Source organism: Bos mutus, chromosome 29, assembly GCF_027580195.1.
Source record: "Bos mutus isolate GX-2022 chromosome 29, NWIPB_WYAK_1.1, whole genome shotgun sequence".
Classification (NCBI taxonomy): domain Eukaryota; kingdom Metazoa; phylum Chordata; class Mammalia; order Artiodactyla; family Bovidae; genus Bos; species Bos mutus.
The window spans coordinates 29,086,230-29,111,536 of NC_091645.1; the positions used below are offsets into that span (position 1 = coordinate 29,086,230).

The window sequence follows — 25,307 nt, forward strand, 5'->3', positions numbered from 1 at the left end:
CCTTGGCCTCCCAGCCGTGGTGTAGCCCTCCAGAAGCGGATTCACCTTCATACACGCTTCTGATGCTTCTAGTGGGGCCTGGGAGACTGGTCTGGTGCCGTCCAATAGAAATGCAATGGGAACCACTAAAGCAAGTCACATAGGTAATTTTAAATTAAAAAAAAAAAGTTAATTTAGCCACATGTTAAAAAGTAAAAATAAGGTGAAGTTAATTTTACTGTTTTAACCCAGTATAGACAAAAGACTTTCAGTGTGAGATCAATGTAAATAATTTTTTTAAAAAATATGATCGCTTTCTAAAATGACGGCTCTCAGAAGGTCAGGCCGAGGCTTTTGCCCCTGGGCCGCCCACGAGGGGAAGTGTGGGCTGCTGGTTGGCCACATCAGTGTAAATGAAGCTTCTCTGGTGGCTCAGCAGGTAAAGAATCTGCCTACAATGAAGGCAATCCAGGGACCATCCCTGGGTTGGGAAGATCCCTTGGAGGAGGAAATGGCAACCCACTACAGTATTCTTGTCTGGGAAATTCCATGAACAGCGGAACCTGGTGGGCTTTAGTCCATGGGGGTCTCGAAGAGTTGGACACGACTGAGCAACTAACACTTTCATACTTTCACACACTTTCAATGGGAGTAATTTTTAAGGTGATTGTTTACTGTTTTTGGTAGTGAGTCTTTGAAATCCAGTGTATGTTCCGTGGCCAACAGCGCTCCTCGGCCTGGTCTGGCCACTTGAGACTGCAGTCACCTCTCCCCGGATGGGACACCACGGGGCTGGTGCCATCCACCATCTTCAGAAGGGGCATCTGGAAGCCAGAGGGAGGGAGGGGACTGGCCGTACTGGTGGCTTCAAGCCCCAATCCTATAGGGCCTTTAGCTTAGACTTCTGGGGGCCGGATTCATCAACTCCTGGGTGGGAGGCCTGGGGGAGGAACAGGGCAGATCCCCGGCCACACCAGTTTCACTTTGTTTATGCTTATGAACCTGTATTATTGATTCTCCACCCCATCATAACACTGCAGCTTTTTTTTTTTTTTTTTCAGTGTTACAGCTCTATTTTATTTAGAAGATAGCAGGAGAATCCAAGACTTGAAGAGAAGAGAGTGGAGGAGTGCGTGGGGAGGGAGGGAGGGAGAGAGAGAGAGAGATAGAGCGCATGCATGCAGGAGAGAGAGTCCGAGAGATAGTGCTTTGGCTCCTCTTTTTATGTTTTTTCCTCCACCTGGGCCTGCCCTATGCAAATTGGGCTTAGCCAGGAGTGCTGTTTGTTCTGTTTGTTCTGCCTGAAGTCTTCACTCTGGTCCTCGGACCTTCCTTGTCTTTTAGCCACCGCCATTTTGGACTCCTTTTCCCTATTCTACCTACCTAACATTCCCCCCCTCAAGAGATGGGAGGCCCAATTCTTTGGGAATAGGGGTGTCGAGGTCTTTCTGGCTACTTCCTGCTCAACTGGGACAGCGAAGGGTATTGGGCCTCCCCGCTCTTGCTAGTCTCAATCCTCAGAGTCCTTATAGTGGTGTCCAAGGGTGTGTGATATTTTCCGTGGTCCGCTGTAGTTTTATATCTTTGTTGAACTGGCACTGCATGTTGTAGCTGGTTGACAGGTGTATTGAGTGTCCTCTTCTGTTTTCTTCCATGGCTTGACTTGTGAGTAGTGAATCCAGGGGTCATGTCCTGGTACCTTGACTGGTGGCAGAGGCTTAGCCTCTATGGTCTCAAAATTGGAGACTACTGCATACCCAGCTCTTCTTTTTCCATCCAAGACAAAGCTGCTTCCATCAGTGTGCCAGATTTCCTCAGGACTGGTCAGAGGATCTTCTGACAATCCGTCTCGGGGTTTTGTTCAGTGGTCCAAGGTTTCTTAACCGGAGGTCTTCTGGAATCTGAGACTGGTCCGTGTGAGGTTCCTGCTGAGTTCATTTTTCATTTTCAGGTTTTCAGCATGATGGGCCTTCCCCTGCACTGGGTTTCTTCGTCTTCCGCTTCTAGCGCGGGAGCTTCACTGAGTTGGGCTCCTGCTGTGCTTGGCCTCTTCCACGCAGAGGTTGTTTCAGCCAGGTTATATCCGAGTCACGGCACCATAGATGTCACGCGAGTGTATGTTCCTCGGTTCTTTGTCTCGTCACAACAAAGATTTGGAGCAACGGACATTAAAGCCCTCGGTGCGTCACAGCTCTTGGGTCTTGGACAAACCGTGCTACAGCTCTTAGGCAAATCAGTGTTACAGCTCTATTTTATTTAGAAGATAGCAGGAGAATCCAAGACTTGAAGAGAAGAGAGTGGAGGAGTGCGTGAGGAGGGAAGGAGAGAGAGTGAAAGAGAGAGAGAGAGATAGAGCGCATGCACGCGGGAGAGAGAGTCCCAACGGACTGCAGCCTTTTTACTGAGCGAATGGAGTTCAGAGCTCCTGCCCCACCCGGGCCGACTCCAGAAACATGATTTTCATGTGGCGTCTTGTGGTGTCTGTGGTGTCTTGTGACTGGCAGCTGATAAAGTGGACAATATCAGTGTTTCTTTACAGGAGGTTGCAGGCCGGGGCTGTTTGAGATGCCGGTTGTGGAGGCCGGGGTACTCTGTGGACCCCACGGGTGGGGATCAGAGAGGCTTCCTGCCCTGCATGGGGAATCCTCTCCTTTCCTCCAAGCTTGGATGTCTGGAAAGGTGCCACATCTGCCCACTGGTGGGCCTTGAGGCAGTTGGTCAATTACTCTGCCCTTTGCTGCCTCACAAGAGCCCGGGGCCAAGACCAGCTCACTCCCCACCCGTCCTGTGAGATCATGCTGTGATGTTTAGGATGGAGAGAAGGCACAGTGCAGCCTGTGTCTAGCTAGTGGTCAGGCCAGAGGGGTTGGAGTGGGTATCTGATCTATTACCACTGCCTCTTCCCCTCTCTCTTGGCCTGCTCTGTGACAGTGAAGTTCCCAACAATTAGATCCATTGATAAATTCAACACATTTGTATCTAGAGCCTGCTGAGTGCCAGTCACTGTTACAGACATGGTTGATCCAGCCTCAAACAAAACAACAGAAGTTCTTTGCAGGCCGGGAGTGCAGGTACACTAAGTCGCTTCCATCATGTCTGACTCTATGCAACCCAGTGGGCAGTAGCCCACCAGGCTCCTCTGTCCATGGGATTCTCCAGGCAAGAATATTGGAGTGGGTTGCCATTTCCTCCTCCAGGGGATCTTCCTGACCTAGGGATCAAACCCATGCCTCTTGTGTCTCCTGCATTGGCAGGCGGGTTCTTTACCACTGGCGCCACCCAGGCTAGGCAGTCGAGGAGAGGGATCTAACATGGCAGGTGTCGGGGGGATTTTTGACGGGAGGTGGAGAAGATGAGTGGAAAGCTGAATGGGGAGGTATCAAGCCTATGTCTGGGGGGGAACATTCCAGGCTGAAGGAACAGTCAGTGCAAAGGTTGAGAGCAGGGGGTAGGCCCAGCCCAATCAAGAACAGTGAAACCTGTGTGAGTGAAGCAGAGTGAATGAGGAAAACAGGGAAGGAGGGCAGAGAGTGCTGGCCAGGAGATCACGTGCATCCTCACAGATCAGAGCAAGGGCTTGGCCTGTCTCTCTGGGTAGACGGGAGCCACAGAGGTGATTTTGAGCTGAGGAGTGGTGATTCAGATGACTGGTCATTCTAGAGAACTGCAATTAGTGGACCACACCCAGGAGTGGTTGAATATAACAGAGCAAAACTCCAACGACTTCTGTCCTCACCTTGCCTTACCTCCCAATTGTATTAGTTACATTCAAGTCATCGTCCACACTAGGCCCTTGTTAAGAAATAAAATATGCCTTGCAAGTTTGCGTCTGTTGGAAAATATGCGATTTGACATTCTTTATCTTTAATCACAATCTGTCCCAGATAAATAATAGTTTGGGGATGTCTGTAACTTAAATACTCATTGGGCCACCTTCGGAAAAGAAATGCAAAGAAATAGCTGTACCTGGAAGCTAGATGCAAATTTCTGGCAGAATAGAAAATATTATTATAATACGGGCATAATAAAATTAGGAAATTAAATTTAAAACGTCACCATCCAGCTCACACCGCCCTGTGGAATCACAGCAGAGGACTCTTAAGCTGAGGAACCACTGTGGGTTTAGGTGGCACCTTCGAGATTCAAACACCTCAGCAGGCTGGAGACCTGAACAGAGATTCCTGAGGTGAGGTGTTTGCAAGTAAGATGTAGCACAGACCTGCTCCAAGGGCCCACAGAGTAGCCACACCAGTTCATGGTCCAGGAGACCTGGCTTACCGGCCAAGGCTCCCTGCCAGTGAAGTGGCCCGACCGTGAGAAACTGAATGCGGGCTTTGCCAGCATTTGTGGAAGTCTGGTGTCCAGATGTAGGGTGATGGTAATCCAGTGAGCACAGCTGCAGGCATGGAGGATAAGCTAGAGGGCTTCCAGGGGAGCTGGGGCTGGGGGTGGGCTGGAGACTGTCACCAGGAGGCCTGCCTGAGAAGGAGCGAGGGAGGCTTCTCTGAGCTCTCGTAAGCCTTGGAAGTACTTTGATGTAATGGAGAGCAGCTTCCTCAAGTTGCTCCAAAGGGCTGCAGATGGGCTTTCCAAGGATCTTGGCATCTTCACCAGCTGGTTTAGGGGTGGTAGAAGGCAGGGGTTAGGAGTGTGGCCTCTGGAGCTCAGCTCCTCACTAGCTCGGCGACCCTGGGCAAGTTGCTGACCCTTGCTGCACCTCATTTCCCTATCTCCACAGTGGAGATAATAAGAGTGTTTCACTCACAGGGTTGAGATCATGCCTTAAAAAGAGTCTTGCAGTGTAGCTTTCACATTCAGTCATGTCTGGAGGCATTGTGGGCATCGGAACTGGAGAGTGGGAGTCCTGGCACCTAGTGGGTAGAGGTCAAAGGTGCTGGTACCCAGCCTGTAGTGCCCAGGACAGTCCCCACGGCGACGACTCACTTGGTCCCTAAAGCAATGGCAGTGAGGTTGGGACCTGCCCCCTGCTGTTGTACACAGTGAGTGCAGAATATGTTTCAGGATCAGTAACAGATGTCAGGGGTTTCCCAGGTGGCTCAGTGGTAAAGAATCCGCCTGCCGATGCAGGAGACATAAGAGATGCAGGTTCCAACCCTGGCTTGGGAAGATCCCTTGGAGGAGGAAAGGGCAATCCACTCCAATATTCTTGCCTGGAAAATCCCATGGACAGAGCATCCTGGTGGGTTACAGCCCATGGGGTAGCCAAAGAGTTGGACACGACTTAATGACTAAACAACAACAAAAACAAGGGATGTAATACATTTTTAAATCTCATCTTATCACTTGTGTGTCAGATGTTTATATTGGATTGGCTAAAAAGTTCTTTTGGGTTTTTCTGGAAGATGTTATGAAAAACCCAAATGAACTTTTTGACCATCCCAATAAAATATCTGCTAGGTTCTAGGCACTGTAATAGAGTCTGAAGATATAAAGCTGGCCTGGACCTCAGAGGTCATAGTCTCATGGGCAAGATATGAAAACACTTAACAGTGTAATATAAAATTATATTATGTGATAAAGCATCTTCTTTAGGCTACATGCTGTCATAGACTGTTGGTATAAACAAGCTTATAATTGGAGAGGTCAGAGGATAGTGGGCAAGCCATGAATATAGTAATTATATAATACAAAATTTTACTATCTGATAGCTGCTAAAATCAAGACATAAATGATATTGTGTGGAAAGAAAAACATTGCCAAGAATTGTCAGAAAACACTTCATAGAGGAGGGCCTGTTTGAGCCGATGGTGCAGGAGTGGGATTGTTGAGGCCAACAGTGGTTGCCTGGGGTCTTCGTATAGGAGGGAAGCCTGTGCAGAGGGGTAGGGATTCTGAGAGAAGAAGATGCTCCTGCAGGCACTAGGAGGAACTAGGAGATGGACGCGCCGGGCTTGTGGCCTGGGACCGAAGCACCCCTGTTGCTGTTTAGTTGCTGTGTCCGACTGTTTTTGACCCCATGGACTATAGCCCGACAGGCTGCTTCGTCCATGGGATTTCCCAGGCAAGAATACTGGAGTGGGCTGCCATTTCCTTCTCCAGGGGATCTTCCTAACCCAGAGATCAAACCCTCATCTCCCACACTGGCAGGCGGATTCCTTACTGCTGAGCCACCAGGGAAGCCCAGTGAAGCACCCTGGTTGCCTCTACAAAGAGCTTTGGTTTTTCACTGAAGGAATGGGGAACAATGAAAGCAGGAGGGTGGTTTGGTCCACTTTGTTTCTTAGAAAGATACTGTGTAGGTAGTTCTGAAGAAGTGGCTCGAGTGAAGAAAGACTTGTGAAGGGACCGGTTAGGAAGTGGAGAAATTGAGATGAGATCTAGAATCAGTCTATGGTTCAGGAAAAAGAGAGGAAAGCTGCTTTCAGGAGAATTGCGTTGGCCAAAAATTCCTTCGGGTTCTTTGGTACCAGCTTATGGGAAAACCCGAACAACCTTTTTGGCCAACTCAGTACTTCCGCGGCTCTAGGCTAAGTGACCTTTACGCTGCCATGAGCTGTATCAGGCTTTGCACCCAAGTGCCTCCACAATATTTAGTGGGAGTTCAGCAAGCATTGCTGGAATGAGGAACCAGGGGTAGAATTGATGGCATTTAGCAGGGATGGTGTGAAGGGAAGGGGGACATTGGATGGATGAGCTGATGAGAATGTGGGGTTGGGAGGGTACGGACAGACGGGGGTCCAGTTTTGGACATGTTAAGTGTGAAAACTTTCAGATCATTAAGGGAGGATGAGCTGGAGAAGGAAATGGCAACCGACTCCGGTATTCTTGCCTGGAAAATCCCATGGACAGAGGAGCCTGGCGGGCTACAGTCCAAAGGGTCACAAAGAATCAGACACAACTGAAGCGACTCAGCATACACACAGGGAGGATGTGCAGTAGAAAACTGGAAATATTAGGATGGGTTCCAGGAGAGAAATTACAGAGCTGAAAAAAGAGCTTGAATCATCAAGGTTTGAGTAGTAGTTAAGCCTCTGAAGATGAACGAACCTGGCCTGGGAAAACAAACAGAGAAAGAGCAGGGGTTCAGGGGCAGCTCCCTGGAGAATGCCAGCGCTTAAAGAAAGTGCAGCCAGCGTGGCGGAAACCTAGAGAGTCTTGAGCTAGAAGCCAGGGAGGCCTCGGCTGATAGTAGCAGGGGTCTCGGGATGGGAGATGAGTGAAAATAGACCTTTTTCAGGTTGACAGTTAGGAGGCCTCGGAAGGCTGCGGCAGGAGTGAACTCAGCATAAAAACAAGGTAGGGATGGGGTAGTGCACTGGTAGAGGGCTGAGTGGCACGTGAGCATGGGGCACAGGTGAAGGAGTTTGACGATTGGAGCTCGAGACAGAGATGCAGGGGTAACTGGAGGAGGAGACAGAGGCAGAGGGCTTTTTAAAAATAAAGTTTATTTTATTTTGCTGTGATGGGGATGTTTTCATTGCTGCACGGGTTTTTTTCTCTGGTTCCGGAGAGCCGGGGCTACTCTGGAGTTGTGCTGTGTGGGCTTCTCATTACAGGGGTTTCTCTTGCTGTGCAGCATGGGCTTTGGGACACGCAGGCTTCAGTAGCTGTGGCACGTGGGCTCCGTACTTGCGGCTCTTGGGCCCTAGGTCACAGGCTCAGTAGCTGTGGCGCACGGGCTTAGTAGCTCCGTGGCATATGGGATCTTCCCGGATCAGGGATCCAACTTGCGTCTCCTGCATTGGCAGGCGGATTCTTTACCACTGAGGCACCACGGAAGCCCAGAGAGGGTTTTGTTTTTGTTTTAGGTACAGGGAGAGTTGAGTCTAAGTCAAAGGGAGTGGAGGAGGGGGAGAGATGGAAGCAGCAAGGTAGGGGGATCAGTCACTGGTTGGGAGCAACGCTGGAAGTGTGGGTGGGGACCGGTGTCCGCGTGGTGGAGGGGGCAGGAGGGAGCAGAACTGGCAGATGAGTGTGGAGGTGGCAGGTGGGCAGCCTCGGATTTCCGCCCAGAACTGAGGGATACAGACATAGATCGTGTGACTCGCTCAGGGTTTCTGAACCATAAGATCGCAGTCTGTGCTTCTGCCCCACCGGTTTTCCCATCCCCCTTCTCAGGAACAGTAAGCCACAGCCCTTTGATGGGCCCAGGGGCTTGGAGGGGCCCGGCATCAGGCCGTGTCCACAGGTGATGCCCAGTCCTGTTCCTCTTGGTATAGTGGGTGCCTGCTGAGTGCTTGTGGAGCGTGTGATGCTGCCAGGCCCCCAGGGCTGTGGGAGGCCTCAGTCCTTCCCCCTCGTCCCCCAGGTCTGCCCTTCGGCGAGTCTGAGGTGGGGCTCAGCACCTCTGCAGGCAGGGACACCGTGGTTCTCAGCAGAACACTGGGAGGGCACACGGTGTTCCTGCCTTGGGGTCAGCTTTACCTGACTGAGCTGGATCTCCCGGGCAGCTGGTGGCAGGCAGAGGTTGCCGCACCTTGGATGTGAGTGGATCAGATTCCTGTTCCCCTGCTCAGGTACCCTTCTGTGACTTTCCTCATGGCCTTTTGTCCCTAGGAGCTGTCAGGGATGGGGGACAGCTGCTGGGAGAAGGCTCCGAGTGGTCTTGAAGCAGCAGCCAGCCCAAGAAACCTGTCTTCCTAGAATCCTAGAGGGGCTGAGCCTTCTCGTGGCTTGGCCAGCCAGGGGAAGGCATGGGCAGATAGCATCCTTAGTTGGTTTCTTGGAGCAAACCCCAGGACTAGCCAGTCTACCTAGCATAAGTTTAGGAAGAAAGTGTAGAACTGTACTGGGCAGGAGGTTCAAAAAAGAGTAATTGTCTTGTTCCTGGGGACCCATCATCTCAGACCAGCAAAGGTCTGCTCCATCGAGGACAGCTGAGACCTTTGACTTTCAGTGACCGCAGAACACACTCTCTATAGTGTTCTCCATCTTGGCTGTGTGTTCAAATCACAAGAAAGGGAAGGCTTTTTGTTTGTTTGGTTTTTGCTGGCCAGTGCCTGGGCCCCATCCCTCAACCAATTAAATAAGACTCTTAGAAAGTGGGGCCCAGATATCAGTAAATGCTTTAGCTTCTCAGGTAACTGCCCTGTGTATCCAGTGCTGTGACCTCTCGATAAAGGGAGCCAGAGTGCAATGTGCTGATTCGTTATCAGAAAAGAAGAGTGAGAGCTCAAAGGGTGGGAGAAGGGGCGGTTCACAGTGTAAAGAAATGGGCGAGCCTGAAGGATCTGGTTTCGAGCTTTGCAGCTCAAAGCGTGGTCCCAGTCTAGCAGCAAGCACCACTTGGGACCTGGTTAGAATGTAGATTGACAAGACCCACTGAGTCAGAATGCACGTATTGAAGATTGAGAAGCCTGCTTCCACCATTATCTGGACCAGTGGTTCTCAACCATTGACAGGGTTAGAATCACCCCGGGTGCTTGAACAAATTCCAGTGCTGGGCCAGACCAGTTCTGTCAGAATTCCCGGGTAGGGAACCCCAGATACTGCAATTCTTCTCTTCAACCAAGTTCAAGGACATCCATCTTGACAAGTGCTTCTCAAACTTGACTGTGCGTGTGAATCATCAGGAGATCTTTTGCAAATGCAGGCTCTGATTTGTGCATCTGGGTGGGACCTGAGGCTGTGTGTGTTAGTCACTTAGTCGTGTACGACTCTTTGTGACCCCATGGACTGCAGCCCACCAGGCTCCTCTGTCCATAGGATTCTCCAGGCAAGAATACTGGAGTGGGTTGCCATTTCCTTCTCCAAGGGATCTTCCTGACCCAGGGATGGAACCTGGGTCTCCTGCAGGCAGATTCTTTACCATCTAAGCTATAGGGAAGTCCGACCTGAGATTATACATTTCTAATAAGGTCCCTGGTGAAGCTCAGGCTGTGGATCTGATAAATATTGATATAGTGGAATCACAAGCATTTGTTAGACCAACTTCCCAGTTTTACAGCTGAAGAAACCGAGGGTCAGAAAGTGAACAGTGACTCCCCCAAGATAACCCAACATGTTATTTATTCAATACTTGCTGAGCACTGGCTGTGCTGGATGTTGAGGCTTGAGCTGGGGATAAGACAGACCTGATTCTTCCCCTCTCAGGGCTTATTTGCAGTGGGGGAGACAGACAGAGAGCAAGTAATTAAACGAATTTCAGTTAGGGAGAAGCGTATGAAAGGGATGATGTGGTCAGGAATGACTTGGCAGTTGAGATGCTTTGGGTGGATCGGAAGGCGGGCCACCCTTGGAATAGCAGTAGGTCTTGACTTCCACTGAGGTCTGCTGATTACAACTCTAAAACTTTTCCTTCCTGGACACAGCCATCCTCCAACCACCCTGGGACTCAGAGATGGGCCCTCCTGACTCTACTGAGAACATCTGACTCTGGTCCACACCCCCCTCCTCTTCCCCATCCGCTTTCCCTTCCCCTCGACATTCTCATTGCGTGTTTGTGTACTCAGGGTGGAGCCTGGGGAGTGCCCCCCTCGCCCACCCAGAGCAGAGCATCGACTCCTTAATAGAACAGCATTCAGGATAATCAATTTATGGTTTCTAACAAAAACCAGATCTCGTCCTGATGCTGGCCCCCACCATTGAGAAATCATCTGAGATTTTTCGTTTATCTCCAAGAGAGCACAATCACGAGGGCTTCTCTTCCTTCCCTGGTCTGTCAGAAGAATCAGTCGGCCTGCTTGTGGAAATGACTGTCACAGGTCCCACCCCAGCTGGCTGGAGCAGTCTCAGGAAAAGGCCCTGGAATCTGTGTTTTTAGTACATGGCTCTCGTGATTCTTATGAACCAGATCACTTGGGGAAGTGAAAATGGCATGGAGAGAAGAAGCTGGCGCCCTGTGTCCCATATCTCTTTGTGTGACTCTTTGAGCTGCAGAAATGAATTCCCGGTGACTCAGAAGCATGGCCCTTGGCTGGATGTGTGATCAGAAGGATGTCTTTGTGTGCATGTAGCAACGCACCCTGCTCCGTCCTCACCTTGCCGGCCTCTGCCCTTTCCTGAAAGGGTCTCCTGTCTCCTCTGTGACCGAGCAGACCCTTCCACTGCCCGTGTGTGTGTGTGTGTGTGCTCAGTTACTTCAATCGTGTCCAACTCTTTGTGACCCCATGGACTGTAGCCCTCCAGGCTCCTCTGTCCATGGGGATTCTGCAGGCAGGAATTCTGGAGTGGGTTGCCATGCCCTCCTCGAGGGGATCTTCCTGACCCAAGGATCGAACCTGCGTCTCCTATGTCTCCTGCATTGCAGGCAGATTGTTTTTACCGCTGAGCTACAGAGGAAGCCCCTCCTGCTCTCTATGCTCCCATTAAAACAGCCGCCTCCACTGCCTTCCCCAGTGCACCTGGGCAGTGAAGGCTTGGACGTTGTGACTCAGCCAGAGTCTACAAGGGCTGAAGGAGGCCTCCTGGACCATCTGGTAGCCCCCACCCTCACCAGGGTGTGGCCCCAGTGGACCTATTCCGGTGGAGTAGTGGGAGCTTGGTGATGGAAGGGTGGGTGGTGGCCAGCACCAAAGGAATGCCTTGAATATGCAGAAGAGATAAACTTCACTTCACTTGTGCAAATGTGAATCACACCCTTGTACCTTTGAGCTTAACTTTCACATAGAAAATGGGTGGATGTGCATCTCTTTCCTGGAGCTGACCCTTCTGAGGTCAAACCAAGGGAGATGACAGTGAGGGGAGCCGTGCCTGGGAAGCTGGGGTGGGCCGGTCTGGCCTGGGATGGAATCCGTGAGCGGTGGGATGTGGTTTCCCTTTCTGGGGCATAGGATCCCTCTGGACCCCTGAGGTCGCCTTTGAGGGGTTAGGGGGACATCCAGAGTGAGGAGGGCTGCTCCCTGGATGGCCCTGCAGCTGTGCACTTCCTGGAGGCGGGAAGAGGCAGGCTGTGGGTGTGCCCTGGTCCGGTGCCGAGGCCAGAGCGTTCACGGCGCTGACCGCACACCTGTGACTCCTGCCTCCTAGGTGGCCCGAGGCAGCCGGGATGACAACTCTCCCCAGGAACCCTGGCACCTGAGAAACATGATCAGCAAGTCCCGTGAGTGTTCGCCACGAGCTCCCCACGCTCCGCGATGGGCTCCCCGGAGGCAGTCTTCAGCATCTTCCCTCGACCCTCCCGGGGGTTGTGGAAGGGCAGATACGGAGCTGGGGGCACCTCTCTTCCTCTTGAAGGATGGCAGACATGCTCAGGTCCAAGCCCGGAGCCAGAGAACTATGGCCCAGCAGGGGCCTGCTCTGAGCTGGGGTTGCGGGAGCCCCGGGCGGGGCAGGTGTGGCAGGTGGCCTGGGGCCGTGCCTGCCTGTTCCTGCCTCCAGCTCTTGTGTGCATTCGCCCCGCAGGCTGGAAGCTCCTGGCCATGTTGGCTCTGTTCCTGGCTGTCATGGTGTGGTACTCTATCTCTCGAGAGGACAGGTACATTGAACTGTGAGTCCATCTTTCATGTTCTTCTGTGGGTTTTTCATTTTGTTTTTTTTTAGGAAGGGGGCTCAGGGATGGAGTGTCATGGAGTGGGGACCTGGTGGTAGGGAGGACGGTTCAGAGAGCCAGGTGGTGGCCTCTCCCTTACACTATTAGCTCAGAATCTTTCAGTGAGCGTGGTTGGGAGGGTTTGGGGAGGTAAGGTCTGGGATGGGTCCCCAGGTCTCTTACCCAAGGGGTTTAGGAGAAGGAAGAGCTGGGTTCGCAGTGATTTGGTTTCAAGGTGGGACTTGGGCTGAGATGATTCCACCTTGTGAGTCACTCTCCAGGGCCTTGGAGCCTTCATGCCCTGGGAGGAGGTGAGAGCTGCCTGGAACGCTGGCCCCTGGGCCTGGGAGGTCTGACTGGAGCTCCTATCTCCTCTTCTTTTCTGTCTCCAGCTTTTATTTTCCCGTCCCAGGGAAGAAGGAGCCATGCCTCCAGGGTGAGGCAGAGAAGATGGTCTCCAAGCTCTTTGGCAAGTACGTGTGTGAGGGTGGAGGTGGGCTGAGTACAGCTAGGAGGAGGAAACCATGCTGGAGGACATGGGTCAGGTGAAGCCAGTGAGGACGGGGGAGGCCTTGGACGTGTATACATGATGATAGTCTGTGGTCTGACCCTGTTTCTGGCATCAAGATTAATCACTTTCTCATCCCCTCCCTGCCTTCACCTCTGCACAGCTACTCCCGAGAACAGCCTTTCTTCCTGCAGCTTAAAGATTATTTCTGGGTCAAGACCCCATCTCTCTATGAGCTGCCCTATGGGACCAAGGGGAGTGGTAAGTGCCTGCCTTGGGGAGCGGGGTGGGTAGGAATGGTGGCCTCACCTTGGCCACACTACTTCTCAGTCTTTGCCACCCACGGTCCCAGCACCCAAGTTCTCAGCCAGGCTCAGACATTGGGGTCAGGGGAGGAAGGGCTGGCAGCCTTTGGAGAGGTTGCTGTTGTCATCAGCCCTGTCGAATCTGGTCCTTTTGCAGAAGATCTGCTCCTCCGGGTGCTAGCCATCACCAGCTACTCCATCCCAGAGAGCATCCAGAGGTAAGGAGACATGCCTTCCTGCCTCAGTGAGAAACAGTCATGGTCCAGCACCTCCCAGTGAGCCTGCCTGTCTCCAGGGAGGTGGGGACACCGGTCCCTATGGCAACCGAGCCTGGGTATCGTGTTGCTAGGGTGGGCAGAGGTTGCTGAGGGTATTGCCGTGGTAACAGGCCAGCCTTAGGGGCAGTCAGGGACTCTGAAATGGGATTGCTTCAGAGTCCTTCCCAGGCATCTTCCCTCCTCTCCTCCTCTCTCTCCTGTGCTCTGCTCAGCTTCCTCTTCCTTGAAAGCCCAGGGCTGCAGAGTCAGCATGACCAGGAGCAGAATTCTTTGGAGATGCCTGGTCCATGTAGGGGCTTCCCAAGTGGTGCTAGTGGTAAAGAACCTGCCTGCTGATGCAGGAGACTTAAAAGACACGGATTCCATCCCTGGGTCAGGAAGATCCCTTGGAGGAGGGCATGGCCACCCACTCCAGTGTTCTTGCTTGGAGAATCCCATGGACAGAGAAGCCTGGCGGGCTATAGTCCATGGGCTTGCACAGAATCGGACACAACTGAAGTGACTTGGCGTCTGCACTGTCCATGGGAAGCAGGGGCTGAGGGGGCCTGGGGCAGACGAGGACAGGAGAGCAAGGTGAAGCCGGAGCAGGGGCTCCTTCCAGGCCTCATCACCCTGTTCCCATGGCAGCCTGAAGTGCCGCCGCTGCGTGGTGGTGGGGAACGGGCATCGGCTGCGCAACAGCTCGCTGGGAGAGACCATCAACAAGTACGACGTGGTCATCAGGTCTGTATGGCCGCCCTTCCCTCTTCTGTCTGGGAACAGACCAGCGGAGCTCAGGGTGACGGGCATCCTTCTCCCCGCCTCCCAGGTTAAACAGTGCCCCTGTGGCTGGCTACGAGCAGGACGTGGGCTCCAAGACCACCATGCGTCTCTTCTACCCTGAATCCGCCCACTTCAACCCCAAAGTGGAGGACAACCCTGACACACTCCTCGTCCTGGTGGCTTTCAAGGCCATGGACTTCCACTGGATTGAGAGCATCCTGAGTGATAAGAAGCGAGTACGTGGGGAGACTGGGAGCGGAGCGGTCTCGGCCTGCGGTAGGGGAACGCTGCCCGGGCTCAGGCCCTCCGGCTCTGTCATGTGTGCCCAAGATCCTCAGGAGCCAGTGAGGGCGAGGCGTGAGCTCAGTGTTCTGCCACAGCGTTCAGGCAACGGCAGCCCAGGGCGCCCCAGTGAGAAGCCTGGGAGCAGAGGGACCAGTCTGTAGGCATCTCCAGGTGTGGGCAGGTTAGAAAAGTCGAGATCTCTGTCCTTTTAGGCGGACACATCCCAGAAAGTCCACTCTCTCTCTTTGCCATCGGTTGAATGTTGAACTGTCCAACTGACCGTTTTCTGCCAGATGTTGACCTAGCCCCTTCTACCTGTGTGGATGTCACGGGGAGTGAGCAAGGCTTAGACCCCGTGCTCTCCACACCATGTCACCTGGCCTCCCACGGGGACTGCCCCACTCCCCTCTCGCCCTGCTCCTCCCCTCTGGTCCCGACTCCCACCCCTCACCCCGCACTCATGAGGATTCCACGCCATCCCCACATGGACCCCTTTCCCTGGAAGAGCCCAGCGGCCGGACTCGAGAAGCAGGTTTCAACCCACTCCCCTCTCGCCTTCCGTCCCCACCCGCCTAGGTGCGAAAGGGCTTCTGGAAACAGCCTCCCCTCATCTGGGACGTCAACCCCAAACAGATTCGGATTCTCAACCCCTTCTACATGGAGATCGCAGCCGACAAACTGCTGAGCCTGCCGATACACCAGCCACACAAGATTAAGCAGGTGATGAGGGGTTGTGGACGGATGGGGAGGCCAGAGGGCTGGGGTCCTGGGTGGGAAGCAGGTGGGACTTCCAGAGGCTTGGGGAGGTCCGGAGGACCCCAGACGAAGGGAGAATACCAGTGGAGAGGGCGGCATGCGTCTGAATAACACAGGCCCCAGGCACACACCTGTCTGTAATGAGGCTGGTGCACTGATGTTTACAGCAAGGCAGAGTTTGTACTCTTTCTTTGTTTTTCTTTAAAAGAACAAATGGCAAGTTTTTTCTTTTTTTTAACTATATACTTTTATTTATTTTTGGCTGTGCTGGGTCTTCGTTGCTACATGGGCTTTTCTCATTGTGGTGAGCAGGGGGCTACTGTCCAGTCGCGGTGCCTAGGCTTCTCATCCGGTGGCTCCTCTTTTTGCAGAGCACAGGCTCTAGGGTGTTTGGGCTTCAGTAGTTGAGGCACGTGGGCTCAGTAGTCGCAGTTCCCAGGCTCTAGAGGACAGGCTTGGTGACCGTGGCACACGGGCTTAGTTGTGGCGAGGCATGTGGGGTCTTCCCGGACCGGGAATTAAACATGTGTCTCCTGCGTTGGCAGGTGGATTCTTCATCACTGAGCCACCAGGGAAGCCCAAGAGTGCAGATTCTTGAGATGCCCAGAGGCATCGCCAAAGTGGGGCATCAGGGAAGGGTGTTTTTATGGCTTGGGGGCTAGAGTTAGAGGATGGTTTTGGCAGGCACTGATCAGAATCTGTACCCTGGGGATTTACTGGGACAGGCAGTAGTCTTTTTTTTTTGACTATGTGGCTTGTGGGATTTTAGTTCCCAACCAAGCATGAACCTATACCCCCAGCAGTGAAACTGTAGAGTCCTAACCACTGGTCAGCCAGGGAATTCCGGACAGTCATAGTCTTGTTTTTGGAGCCCAGCCCAAATGAACATGGAGCCCAGCCCAGATCCTTCTGTTACTATTTGATCACTTTATCTGTGATCTGATCTTGGAACATTTTGGTCTAAGGAAGTTAAAAGAATTGCAGTTGGCCCTGTGTACCCTGGTTTGCTAGGCGTGGCAGTCTGGGGAGGCAGGATGCGTCGGCAAGTTATGGTTTTGGTTTTGGCTCTCTAGTGGTCTCTGGCTGACGGGCTCCGTCATACTGGGTAGCATCTCAAGCAGGTACTTCCTCATGTCTTTGAGCCCTCGGGTTGTGTTGGGTAGGAGACAGAGGTAACTATCAGAGAAAGGACTCAAGGTGCTGCCTGCTGTATGGCCTTGGGCCAGTCAACCACTTAGAGGCTTTTTCTTATCTGAGTGGTGGAGAAATGATCAGTACTGACCTTTCCAATAGCCATTCTGGGATTTAAAAACATAATTATGTAATGTGCTTATCATCAAGATTGGAACACTGCGAATGCTCAATAAATATTAGCCAAATTTTGTATAAATGATTTTATTCTTTTTTTTTTTTTTGCTGTGCCACACGGCTTGCGAGATCTGTTTCCTGAGCAGGGATTGAATCCATGGCATCAGTGGTAAAGAACCCATCTGCCAGTGTAGGAGATATAAAAGATGTGGGTTCGATCCCTGGGTTGGGAAGATCCCCTGGAGGAGGAAAAGGCAACTCACTCTGGTTATTCTTGCCTGGACAATCCCATGGCCAGAGGAGCCTTGTGGGCTACATACAGTCCATGGGGTCGTGAAGAGTTGGACACGACTGAAATGACTTAGCACGCATGCATGGCAGTGAAAGCTGGACTCCTAACCACTAGGCCATCGGCCACCAGAGAACTCCCTATAATTTTATTTTTTACTGAATATCTATTATGATTCAACTTCCTGTGTTGAATGCCTGCTTTCGTAACTGCTTAGCACCAGGCCCCAATTTTGAATACACGGGGAGTAAGACATGCTCTTTGCACTAAGGAAACTCAGCCTAGCAGAATAAACACACAGGTTGTAACCTGGAGTGGTAAGATGCTCTGGCAGAGAGTTGTTCCAAGTGCTGTGGGGTCTTGGAGGAGGCGTAGACCTCTGCTTTGGGTTGTCCGGAGAGGTACCATCAGAAGAGGTGAGACCAGAGTTGGGCCTTAAGGGGTCATGGGGCCCAGGGAGCAGACACTTGGGGAAAGGTATTTCATTCGGCAAGACCAAGCAGCGCCCCTGGCACTGAGTTCTAGTGCTCGTGGAGGTGGATGGGGGACAGCAAGGAGGAATTTTACACCCCTGATGGCAGAGGGTGAAGGCTAGAGGGAGAAGCCAGAGATGAGGACAAGAACCTGGCTTCTAGCAGAAGGAAGAAGAAATGGATGGACCTGACATCCATGTTGGTTTCCTGTCACTGCCTAACAGATGACCACAGTTTAGCGGCTTAAAACAACACCCATGTATTGACTCATAGTTCTGGAGGTCAGACGTCCAATACAGCATGGCTGGATTCTCTGGTTAGAATATACAAGGCTGAAATCAAGTTGGCAGTCTGACTGCATTCTTGTCTAGTGGCTCAAAGGGGCAATCCACTTCCAAGTTCATTTCTATTGTTGGAAGAATTTGGTTCCTTGTGGTTGCAGGACCGAAGTCCCCATTTCGTGGCTGGCTTTCAGCCTGGGGTGACACCCTCCACCTGTTAAGAGCTGCCCACATACCTTGCTGTCCGGCCCCCTCTATCTTTAGGCCAGCAATGCGTGATAAATCCTTCTTGTGTTTCACATGTCCGACTTCCTCCACTGCTGACCTCTAGACCAGGATGTAAAAGCTCATGAAAGGAGGTCAAGCCCACCAGGATTGTCTATCTTCCGGTCCTCTGTGCCATATGAAGCAATCTAACACAGAGTAATATATCTTATCATTTTCGTAGGTTACACACACTCTCAAGGGCAAGGGTCATTGGTGGTCATCTTAGAATTCTCCTGCTATAGCATTGATTTTCGGAGAAGGCAATGGTAACCCACTCCAGTGTTCTTGCCTGGAGAATCCCAGGGATGGGGGAGCCTGGTGGGGTTCACACAGAGTCTATGGGGTCGCACAGAGTCGGACACGACTGAAGCGACTTAGCAGCAGCAGCATTGATTTTAAGGTGAAATTGAGGGCTGTATGATTGTTCCAGGTTTCCAGCACAACTGGGTGGATGGTAATATGTTTAACAATGACAGGAATACAGGGGGAGAGGAGGGTTTGACTAGTTAAAAAGCCCACGTCCAGGCAGAGCTGCTAGAAGGTGATGAATGTGTGGTTTGGCAGAGGTCTGAATGGGTTGAGATAACACAGTGGAGGTAAAAGCAACAGGGTTGAAAGGGAAGGCTGGGGCAGGAAGTGACAGATAGGAGAGCGCAGCAAGGGGCCCTGGGGAATACCCGGCCTCGCGGGGTCTGACAAGTTCCGGGGAGTGGCTTGTCAATGGGAGTGGGCACTGAGGTCTGGAAGGTAGGTCATCCCAGCCAAGAAAGAGGATGTGTGAGGTTAGGCTGTAAGGTGGCACATCCCTGTGGATGAATTAGGGGCAGGTGGAGAAACTGAGATCTTCATAGCAGGCCCTACGGTGGGGGGTGGGGGGGTACTGCCGACCCCACTTTACGGAAGGCAGAGCCCACCCTCATGAAGGGCACACAGCCCGGGAGTGTGAGTGCTCTGGGGCTTCCAGGAGAGGTATGGTTCTCCAGGATGGAGAGCAGAACCTTTCTACTCCTGGAGAGACTTGTTTAATAGTTCTAAGCCTCAGTTTCCCAGCTGTATACAATGGGGCTAGTAAAAGTATCGATCTCAAAGTGTTTTTGTGAGGACTGGATGAGAGGTGGTGCAGTGGTAAAGAATCCATCTGCCAAAGCAGGAAATGTGGGTTTGATCTCTGGGTTGGGAAGATCCCCTGGAGGAGGAAATGGCAACCCACTCCAGTCTTCTTGCCTGGAGAATCCCATGAACAGAGGAGCCTGGTGGGCTGCAGTCCGTGGGGTCACAAAGAGTCACGTGCAACTGAGCAAGCACATACAGATGAGATGACATAGGGGTAAGATAAGATACTGTCTGGCACATAGCAAGTGGTCCGAAAGTCATAGATACTATTATTATTGTTGTCATTACCATCATTCTGTAATCATCCCCAAAGGTCTTAATACATCCCTCCCCAGAGGTATTAAGCTGTATTATGCCATATGGTAGGGCTGCCCTGGTAGCTCCGCTGGTAAGAAACCACCTGCAATGCAGGAGACCCTGGTTCGATTCCTGGGTCGGGAAGAGCCCCTGGAGAAGGGATAGGCTACCCACTCCAGTGTTCTTGGGCTTCCCCGGTGGCTTAGATGGTAAAGAATCTGCCTGCAATGTGGGACACCTGGATTTGATCCCTGGGTTGAAAAGATCCCCTGGCGGAGGGCATGGCAACCCACTCCAGTATTCTTGCCTAGAGAATCCCTATGGACAGAGGAGCCTAGTGGGCTACAGTCCTCTGGGTTGCAAAGAGTTGGACACAACTGAGTGACTAAGCACAGCTTTAGCGTGCCATATGGTAGTCATGAGCCACATGTGGCTATTTTGTTTTTTTTTTTTTAGCTGTGTCCCATGGCTTGTGGGATCTTAGTTCCTCAACCAGGAATCAAACCCAAGCTCTTGGCGGTGAGAGCTCAGTCAGAGTCCTAACCACTGGACCACCAGGGAATTCCCCACAGGAGGCTATTTAAAATTTAATTAGAATTGAATCAAATAAAAAGTTCAGTTCCTTAGCTGCATGAACCCCACGTGGCTCCTCGCTGCCATATAGGACAGCACAGATGATGAACATTTCCATGATACTAGAAGATTCTGTTGCAGAGCGGTGGCCTAGAGATGCTGAAAGACTCTGGCTCCCTCTAATACCTTGCCCACCCCTTGTCCCTCAGAAGCCCACCACAGGGCTGTTGGCCATCACCTTGGCCCTCCACCTCTGTGACCTGGTACACATTGCTGGCTTCGGCTACCCAGACGCCCACCAGAAGAAGCAGTCCATTCACTACTATGAGTATATCACGCTCAAGTCCATGATGGTAAGTGGTCCCTGCTGGTGAACTGGGTGGAGCCAACTGGCCTGGGGACACGGAGTGAGTGAGGGTGGTGCTGGGGGCCCAGAGATGGTTCACCTGTGAGTCACACAGAGAGAGGCATCTGGACTCCCAGGCCAGCATCCTCCTTATTCTGTCTTCCTTGCGAGAGCCGGCCTGGGGAACAGAGCTCCAGGGCGTGGGGTCACGGGAGAGCCAGAGAGCTGCTTAGAAGTTCCTCAGTTTGCTTCCTTGGCTGTCTCCACAGTGGTCAGGCCACAATGTCTCCCAGGAGGCCCTGGCCATCAAGCGGATGCTGGAGATCGGAGCGGTCAAGAACCTCACTTACTTCTGACTCGGGCAAGGGCTGTTTCCATCGGCTCACCCTGCTGAGCGGCCCCGGTCCGTGCCTCTGGGGGTGCCAGGTGCCAGCATGGCCGGCTTGGACTCACCTTCTCCTGTGTGGGGAGGGGGCCAGGTCTAAGATGAGGCCGTGCCCCTGGCTGCTCTGGTGGAGGCCAGATGGAGTCAGGGTGGAGGCCCTGGGGCAGGAGGGGCTGCGCCTGGGCATGGGGGCTTGCTTCTGTGGCATCCCCTCTCTGCCAGTGCCAGGAGATTATTTAAGGGGCTATTTAATTAAGGGGTAGGAATGTGCTGTGGGCTGGCCCCATGGCATCCAGAAGAGGGGGCATATGACAGTGTTCTGCTCACTTTTGACACAGACAGAAGTGACGCACCCACTACGGCCTAGGCCCAGAGCGGGCCTCCCAGGAGGGTGGGGCGTCTGAAGTGGGTGGTGCCCCACCCCCCCACAGAGGGGCTGCTCCCTCCCAGCAGGCTTGGGAAGAGCACTGGCACAGGGGCTCCATGGTGGAAGTGACCTAAAATAGGTTACAAATTATTAAACTATTTTTCCTAAAACAGAAGCAGCTGTGATACTCTTTGTCCTTTCGGATTGAAGAAGACGTGGATGGGGAGCGGGCCACAGCGGTGGGCCCCCTCGCCCGGTGGTGGGCAGGAGGGCCAGGGTTATTTGGGAAGTCATTGTTTACTGAATATGATGCTTGGGTGGTGCCAAGTCATGCACTGTCACCCTGACATAGCAGGCAAGTGACTGGTGCCCAGACGGCCCTGTCTGCTGGACACCTAGCCTGGCTCTGCATCCTGGTTTACTCTCCAGAGGCAGGAGGGGCAGCACCCTCATTCCCCTCCCTCTCCCTCACCAGCCTTGTTTCCAGAATCACATGTTGGAAGGTGTGTGTTTGAGGACAAGGGTGGAGACAGACAAAGAAAGCCAAGTTTCCTTCTCAGATTAAGTGGGAATCATAAAATGGAGTTTACAGAAAGTCCTGCCAGGGGCCCAGGCAGCCAGAATTGGGATGGGCAGGGCACGGGTGTTGTCTGAGGGCTTGGCAAGGCCTGTGAGCAGTCGATGGGCCAGGCGATGGAATGATGGAATGCTTTTGTCCTCCACCCCCTCTCCCCGCGGCCCAGGTTTTTATAATCGTGATAGCCCTGCTGTCTGCCGGTCTCTGCCCGGCTTTCTTTCCCATCTTCCCAGACCCTACTAAGCTGCCAAGTGGGCTTCCCGCCACTCTCCCAACTGTGCCTTTACATCTGGAGCCAGGAGGGAGAGCCGGACCTCCCCCAGAGGGAAGGGACACACAGCTGTGTTCCTGGCTTTCTCGGAAAGAGTTGCAGCCTTGAGGTTTTGAGACGGTGAGGCTGGGACAGGACAGATAAGGAGGGGCAGAGATTTCGGAGGAGCAGAGGACCATGGCAGGGGATGGACTTGCTCTCTCAGAAACCTGGCAGAACCCCTCTGCTAGCTGCTGTCCCCCCAGGGGTGAGAGCAAATAGGGCCGCAGCCCCAGGCCCCCTGCTTTCTCCTCCACATGGGCCAGCTTTGTCCTGGGGAGCCTTGCTGACCCCGCCAGGCTTCAGTGTGTGCAGGAACCTTGCTCAGCTTATTCCTGGTGCATCTGCAGCTGTTGCTTGTGAGGGTTTGCATGGGAGTGTCCGGTTCCCCGTGCAGGCCATTGAAAGTGGCTGTCAGCACGTATGATCCAGCTGTCCTGGACTGGGGCCACTGCCTGTTACTGGATGTGCCTAAACTCGAGCCAGAAACCAAACTCATACCCCTCCCCCCGCCAAACTCCACACACACACACACGCATGTACACATGGGAGCGATTTACATTTTTGCATGAAGTGTGTGATGCCTACACACAGTCCTCCATGATTACATCCACACAGGAATGTGTATGGGAAGGGGGTGTGTATACCCCCCAAACTGGCCATTGCTCCCTGGGTGGGGGCATGGGCTCAGCGTTCTCCAGGGTACCCCAATCGCAGGTGGACAGAGGCAGCACCAGGGGCCCCAGGGCAGGCGGTGGAGCTTTGATGAGGAGTTGACGGCTGGGGCTCTTTTGAGTTCTGAGAAAGGGCCTGCCATTCTTCAGTTAGCCTGACCAATGCGGATGAACTGCCCGCCAGCCCACCTGCCCGGAAAAGGAGGCAGGAGAGACGCAGGGCACGGCAGAGGGAAAGTACTTGACTTGCTTGCCACTTAATTCTGTACGACCTTGGGCTGATCACTTCTCCACGTTTGTGCTCCAATTCCTACATTCCTTGAAATAGGAGGGAGGGTCCAGCCAATGAGGACCACCTGTGCTGAATCATCTGGGTGTGATTTAAGAATGCAGATTCTCGGGTTTTACCCAGGCCTCTGGGGATGGAGCCCAGGAATCTGGAATTTTAACAAGCACCCGCAACCACTGCCCTGGTCGTCTAGACTACAGGATAATCTCAAGGGCCTCTTCCAACTCAACAGTCTGCGTGCAAAACCCAGGCTAATCCCCGGTGCCCTTGAGCCGCGTTAATTACGCGCAGGCGCGGTTTTGTCCCGCGGGCGGGGGCGGAGGCCGGGTGCAGCGCACGCGTCGTCGGCCCCGCTATCGCGGGGCAGGGGCCACCCGGGCAGAGCGGCGCCCTAGCGCGGTGCGCCCGGGGGCCTCCCGGGGTGCTGAGAGGCCGGCGCCTCCCTGGCAACCGGCTCCGGGCCTGGCAGCGGCCGCTGAGCCCGCGCCCGTCTGTCTGCCTGGTTTGCAGGCGAACCACGGTTTTTTCCAGGGGGCTTGTCTGAACTCCCGCCGGGGCTGGCTCATGTGACCTACGTTGATGTCACCGCTGGGGCGGGGGTGACACAGACTCGGGCTGCAGGCCATCGGAGGAGATCCGCCCAGTGCGTTGTAGACCGTGCGCCCCATCTCTCCGCCACAGAGGCCTGGAGAAGAGGCGGAACAACCAGCTCCACTTCCTAGCTGGGCAAGACAGAGCCTGGGTCTTTAGTCCGTCATCACGTCGAAATGATGTTCTGTATTCACATCAAGTGAAAGTGCTGAGCACTTCGGGTTTTTATTGACACTTTCCGAGGATATGAATACATCCAATTGCCTTCCCCCAGAGACTGGCCAGCAGCCTGCGAAAAGTTTGAACTCGGAAGCGGTTTTGTCTGTGAGGCAGTTAGGTGTAAGCCCACACACACAAAACCGTGCTCTGTCACGTGACCTGTAAAATAGTGATTACGCATGCCTGTCCCACAAGGAGGTTTTAAGGATCTAGTGGGAATATGTCTGGAAAAACATCGGGTCGACTGTAAAGTATGATGTCAATGTTAGATTGGAAAGCTACTTTTTGCATGATGGAGAATACCTGAAAGCATATGAAACAGGTGAGGTCCATCTGGAAGGTCAAACGTATGCCCAGGTAGGGCTAGTTACAGAAAAGTGTTTGTCTTCAAGTCACCAACAAGCTCAGCAGAGGAAGGTAAGAGGCTGGTAAGAGGACTCAAATGCAGGCTTCGCAGAAAACAGCAAAGAACTGTGAGTTCAAACTGCTCTCTGGCAATGGTTTTCAAGTTGAAGTCAGATACTCTCAGGTGCTTTTGGAGAAAGGTGTTTTTTGGGTGGCATTATCTGTTTCTCTCGACATGAGTTTGAGCAAACTCCAGGAGATATTGAAGGAGAGGGAAGCCTGGTGTGCTGCAGTCCATGGGGTTGGAAAGAGTCTGCCGGGTCTGAGGGCTGAACAACAACGTTTCCATGGCAGGCAGCCTACCAGGGCAGTTTGCTAAACAAAGGTTGAGAAGTACATCTTAATAGTTGGTAAGCTCCCCCCAAACCATCTGACTGTTTTGATGTCTTAATTATAGCTTCAGAAAATTATTTGTTAGTTTTGAGCATTTCCTTGGTTTTGTACCGGATGTGATTCCAGGAAATCTTTCCAACTTAAGAGTTTGAGGAGGGATCTGTGTGTGTATGTCAGTAGTTAACGGACTGTTTTCCTGACCAGATCTTTCTTAGTGACTTGACCTCTCTTGTTAGAGTTTATGGGGATTCTGTACTTGAGAATTGAGGCAGGGAGATGAACCTTAGGTCTTATTAGATGACAGATTTGGGGGGCCCTAATGTATTGGGGGCCCCCCTCTTCAAGTAAAGGGAATGCAGGCAGCTGGGAGCAAACTGGGGAGTGCAGTCCGGTATAGGAGGGTCAGCACAGAGGATTTGACAAAAGGCTTTAGGAAAAACTACTTTGGGAGCCAGATTTCAGCTTTCCTGGGAAGACCAATTTAAAGTACTGCACCCCTCACCCCTCAAACCCCTCTTGTTTCCTCTCAAGAATCTTGCAAGACTGGCAGAATAGAACTGGTGGAGGGAATGATAGGAATCACCCCAGGGAGTTGAAGTTGGAATTACTTAACTAAGCTGTTCCAGAACTATTATTCTGAGGTTTCCTAAAACATCATTTATGTACCTCACCAACTTTAACACTTAAGGAGTGTCTTCACTTGCCTAAAAATGTGTTTCTCTCCTAAAGAAAAATATCTACAAGAGGACAAGTTACAGTCTGGTAGGGAGATTCTTTCCAGTTCTGTGCTTTTTTTCCTGTACATTTCTGTTCCACCTGTAGCCCTGCATGGCAAGAGAGCTAGAGACAATTTTAATTAAAAGTCAGATAGGAAATTCTCATCTGAAAATTCTGCTGTAGAAGCCCT

At 52.5% G+C, this 25,307-nt stretch overlaps 1 protein-coding gene across 10 annotated transcripts in view; it reads left to right on the forward strand.

The window, feature by feature from the left end:
* ST3GAL4 (ST3 beta-galactoside alpha-2,3-sialyltransferase 4) overlaps window positions 1–25,307 on the forward strand; it is a 111,974-nt gene that overhangs the window by 28,085 nt on the left and 58,582 nt on the right. For 7 of the 10 annotated variants that reach the window (XM_070365162.1, XM_070365164.1, XM_070365163.1 and 4 more), the window contains 9 exons: window positions 11,908–11,980; window positions 12,283–12,367; window positions 12,802–12,882; window positions 13,081–13,178; window positions 13,380–13,440; window positions 14,128–14,223; window positions 14,309–14,498; window positions 15,124–15,267; window positions 20,114–20,257. In XM_070365162.1, the coding sequence (XP_070221263.1) occupies window positions 11,908–11,980; window positions 12,283–12,367; window positions 12,802–12,882; window positions 13,081–13,178; window positions 13,380–13,440; window positions 14,128–14,223; window positions 14,309–14,498; window positions 15,124–15,267; window positions 20,114–20,257 (972 nt within the window). Of the gene's footprint in view, window positions 1–11,907; window positions 11,981–12,282; window positions 12,368–12,801; window positions 12,883–13,080; window positions 13,179–13,379; window positions 13,441–14,127; window positions 14,224–14,308; window positions 14,499–15,123; window positions 15,268–20,113; window positions 20,258–20,519; window positions 21,178–25,307 lie in introns of those variants that run through there. The other 3 variants (XM_005892266.2, XM_005892267.3, XM_070365161.1) reach the window with 3 other exon arrangements.